Source organism: Rhinopithecus roxellana, chromosome 16, assembly GCF_007565055.1.
Source record: "Rhinopithecus roxellana isolate Shanxi Qingling chromosome 16, ASM756505v1, whole genome shotgun sequence".
Taxonomy (NCBI): domain Eukaryota; kingdom Metazoa; phylum Chordata; class Mammalia; order Primates; family Cercopithecidae; genus Rhinopithecus; species Rhinopithecus roxellana.
The window spans coordinates 55,718,034-55,722,414 of NC_044564.1; the positions used below are offsets into that span (position 1 = coordinate 55,718,034).

Sequence of the window (4,381 nt, forward strand, 5' to 3'; positions counted from 1 at the left end):
GAGGACAGAGAGTAGAGCCCATGTCTTAGTCATCATTTTGTACCTGATAGAACCTAGCAAGCAAATTTTGCACATAGTAAATAATCAGTGTATGACATGTGAATGAAAGTGAATTATTCATAAAAGTTTTATCTAAGAACTTCAGACAGAACTGTTGTCATCTATATTTTATGCATGGGTGAGAGGTGATGGAACAGTAAGTTGGATGCTCCATTGAGAATACAAATCATTCTGGGGTTTGGAAAAACCATCCTGATTGCAATTCTCTGTTCCAATCACAGGATTTTTATTTCATCATGAAGCATATGCCAAGAATTCCCCTCTTCTCCACTTATAATTGTTTCCATTTCAATTCAATGACACAGACATTTATTTAGCAACTATTAGATGCCAGACACTGTGGTAAGGGGTGGGAATCAGAGATGTCCTTCTGAAGGTCTTGCAAAGCAACTTCCATCTCACATCAAACTTCAAGTTCAGCACCCAGGATGTATACACACTTTTATATTCCTTGAGCCTGAAGCCCAGTCCCAGATAACAACTGGTCTGCAGGATGTCCCTGCCATGTGACAAGAGATGCATACTTATGTCAAATGGCAGACAGTGGCTGGGCGCAGTGGTTCACGCCTGTAATCCCAGCACTTTGGGAGGCTGAGGCAGGGAGATCACTTGAGGCCAGGAGTTTGAGACAAACCAGGCCAACATGGTGAAACCCTGACTCTACTAAAAGTACAAAAAGTAGCTGGGTGTGGTGGTGTGCACCTGTAATCCCAGCTACTCAGGAGGCTGAGGCACGAGAATCACTTGAATCCGGGAGGCGGAGGTTGCTGTGAGCCAAGATTGTGCAATTGCACTCCAGCCTAGGTGATGGAGCAAGAGACTCCATCTAAACAAAAAAAGGCACAATTAGAAAATAATTATACTAATCTGTGTAGAAAATTTACTAGACTGCTTCTGACCACCCAGCCCACTGAGTTGACATAAATAGGCCCCTTACTATACAGAAATCCTGAACAAAATATAGCAAAAATATTTTCCACATAACCAAGTTCAATCAGAAAAAAGGAAATTTCCAGTGCCAGGAATAGCATGAAATCAAGTCAGATGAATAAACATGAGCTGATAACAGGAGGCCATGGGAGTTTCATATGGCAATATGGACCCCCTAGGGCAAGGGAGCTACTTTCTCACGCCTACCAAAATAATAATAATAATAAATAAGGCCAGGCATGGTGGCTCATGTCTGTAATCCCAGCCCTTTGGGAGGCCGAGGTGGGCAGATCACTTGAGGCCAGGAGTTCAAGACCAGCCTGGCCAACATGGCAAAAACCCATGTCTATTAAAAATACAAAACTTAGCCAAGTTTGGTGGCATGCACCTGTAGTCCCAGCTACCTGGGAGGCTAAGGCACAAAAATTGCTTGAACCTGGGAGGCAGAGGTTACAGGGAGCCAACATTATATCACTGTTCTCCAGCCTGGGTGACAGAGTGAGACTCTGTCTCAAAACATAAACAAAAAAAAAATTAGTTCAGGCCTAAAGGAGAGAAAGAATGAAATTGAGCTATCTGCATAAACAAACTATTATGTGTGGTTTCAGAGGGCTAAAAAAAATTCACCAATGAAAATCAAACTCTGAGCTTGTACTACCCACAAGTCCGGGGCCTTAACTGATAAAACTTTCATGGTGTGGAACCTTAAACTGATAATTTAACATAGCATATAGGGTCATTCAAAGCCCTAGGAATCCAGCAAAAGCCAAGGCAAGATATTTCTATAGAGACACTGAGAGGCCATCTTCTCTTGGTTGTTGCAAAGGCACTTTTAGCTCAAGGGAAATCATTCCTGCCTACCAAGCCTGTTAATCTGCCAATGCACTCTACTCACAAATAACCCCATTAGGGCACAGGAGTTGTCCTTGACACCCTATACCAATTCATCACTAAGGCTCATTAATTTTACCTTCTAAATATCTGTCCAATCTGCCCATTTCCAAAACCTCATCCTAGTTCAAACCACTGTCATCTCTCATCAGTCTCCTAACTGGTCTACCCTGCATCCACTCTATCAGCTGGTCCCATATAAAATTGCTATCTTGTAAGTCAAAACCAGCCTGAAAGTGGCAATTTCATAGGATTTAACGTAATATTTCTTCCCATCTGATTTCCACACTCCAGATTGAGTTACCTTTTCATAAAGGAAATTTTATCCTGTTGCACCTACCCTTCACTGAAATCTTTTGTGGCTTTCCTGCTATTCTTTTTTTTTTTTTTTTTTTTTTTGACATTTCATTGAAAACTTTACTTGAAAAAATAAAATTCCAAATACTCAGGTGAGACACAAACCCACTGTTTTTGCTTTGAGACCTGTGAATTCTTGTGGGACATTCTGTGTGGTGGGACAGTTCCACTGACAGTTTGAGGTCCCGAGGTAACAGTTCTCAGTGACCTCGGGAACCCCAACAACTTGGGTCCCAAAGTCACGAGGGTAGCTTTTGTCTTGCTGGGAAGCTGGCTAAGGGCCTGCCAGGGCTGGAGGACCAGCTCTCCTGGGCAGGGTTTAGGGCCTCTCCCAGAAAAAAGAGACTTTTAAGTGAAAAGGCAACGAGGGGCCAGAGGGCTCCCCAGGATGGGTCTTTTGGAGGTAGATTTGATGCCCACAATGCATGCAGGGCTAAGACCCCCAACTGAGCCGACAAAGCCCATGGCTTCAGAAGGGCTGCAGCTTGCTCAGGCCCTGGGCCAGGATGCATGCTGGACGGTTCTCCAAATAAAAAAGCCCCAAGGGTTTGTCTACACTGCTTACCTGCTGGGGTTGTGAGTGGGGAGACGGCGGCCTGTCTAGGGATCCTGGTGCGGGGCTCAGGAAGAGTCACTCATTGCAAAGGGCCGGCAAGTGAACCAGGGCCATCTCTGTCCCCAGCCTGTGAGAGGAGCAGCTAGCCCTGAGAAGGGCAAGGACGAGCGAGGCTGACCGTGTCACAGGAGTCGTCCAAGAGTGACGGGGATTCAGTCATCGGCCACAATGGAGAGGGCCCGGAGCTCACTGAGTTTGGCCTCGTTCTCCCGCTCCCTCTGCTCATCGGAGTGGCCTGGCTGGTCAAGCTGCTGGGTCAGGTCTCCAAAGATCTTGTGCATTTCCGAGTAGTACACAACCTGTGCTCGGATGAGGGACTCAAAGCTGGGCTGGAAGTAGTCGAGGCGGCTGCCGTAGAAGCGCGGCATCTCCTCCAGCAGCTGCCTGTTCTTGGCTTCAAAGTCCTCCCGCACAGGCCGCAGCTCCTCGCGCGCCTGGTGGAGCTTGGCCAGCACTGGCCCCGTCTTCTCCTTTTCCTCATACTTCTCCACCTTGGCCTGCAGCCTCCTGTAGTCCTGCAAGGCCTGTTCCCGCCGCTTCACCGCCATGTTGAGGCTCGGGAAGACGCTGCCGAACTTTTTTAAGGGCTCGATCACAGTCTTCTGGATCTGGTTCACCTTTTCCTGGTTGAAGGCGTCCATCCGCTTCATGGCCGTGTCCAGGGCCGTCACCATGCTCAGAAGGTCCTGGTCTTGCTCGCAGAGGGGGTTGGAGAGTAAGTCCAAGGATATCTTCACGGCAGATTTTGACATGGCCAGGTCAGCGTCGGTGCTCTTCTTCATGTCTTTCTGCAGCTTCCGGGTCTGCTCTTCCAGCTGCTGAAGTTTTCCATACTCCCTTTCAAAGTCTCTCTCCACTGTTTTGGGCACAATCTGTTTCTTGGGCTGCCCAATCTTAAAAGGAATCCAGCTCATGGTCCCGAACCTGGGCCTGCCGCCGGGGTCCTCAGCCACAACTCGTTCCTCTCTTCCTGCTATTCTTAAGATGATAAAGTTCCTGAGCATCACCTGCAATGCCATTTGGCCCCTACCTCCCTCTCTCTCCAGCCTCATGCCCCCCGACTTTCCCTTATTCCCCCTCCTCTTGACCCACCGGATTTCTTCTAGTGCCTTGTTTTCCATGTTTTCTCTTCCCACAGAGCCTTTGCACATGTGGTTCCCACTGCCTAGAATATTCTTCTCACTCCTCTTCAACTGAACAATTTCTTCTCACCTTCAGATCTCAACTTAGCAACGCTCCCCACAAGAGCCTCATCTGACCCCTGGCCTTGTCAAGAACCTTGTCACATGTTCTCTTAATGCTAAGGTCATCCACTTCATAGTGCTTGACCCCATGACAATTTTATATCTATGTGCGTGACTATTTGATTAGTTCTGCCTCTCCCAGTAGCATGAACTGTAAGGTTCATGAGGATAGAGACTGAGTGTGTTTTCACCAAACATTGAATCCTCACCTCTGTGTCAGACACAGAGTAAGTGCTCAACATATTTTTGAATAAACAAAATATTTAAAATTATGGAATGGAAG

At 47.1% G+C, this 4,381-nt stretch overlaps 1 protein-coding gene across 2 annotated transcripts; it reads right to left on the reverse strand.

The window, feature by feature from the left end:
• Window positions 1-2,281: 2,281 nt before the first annotated feature.
• LOC104682510 (bridging integrator 3) lies at window positions 2,282-3,824 on the reverse strand. Of its 2 annotated transcripts, XM_030920314.1 has the most exons (2): window positions 3,760-3,820; window positions 2,282-3,710 (listed from the first exon to the last, which is right to left on the reverse strand). In XM_030920314.1, exon 2 carries the CDS (start codon window positions 3,634-3,636, stop codon window positions 3,007-3,009), a length of 630 nt encoding a protein of 209 aa, XP_030776174.1. In that variant the 5' UTR covers window positions 3,637-3,710; window positions 3,760-3,820; the 3' UTR covers window positions 2,282-3,006. The 2 variants fall into 2 exon arrangements, with proteins under 2 accessions (XP_030776174.1, XP_010387509.1); XM_010389207.2 differs by having other exon boundaries at window positions 2,282-3,824.
• Between the last annotated feature and the right edge of the window lie 557 nt (window positions 3,825-4,381).

Bases quoted from the DNA above. Each gene is read 5' to 3' on its own strand.
- LOC104682510 (XM_010389207.2), bottom strand. From the start codon at position 3,768: ATGAGCTGGATTCCTTTTAAGATTGGGCAGCCCAAGAAACAGATTGTG.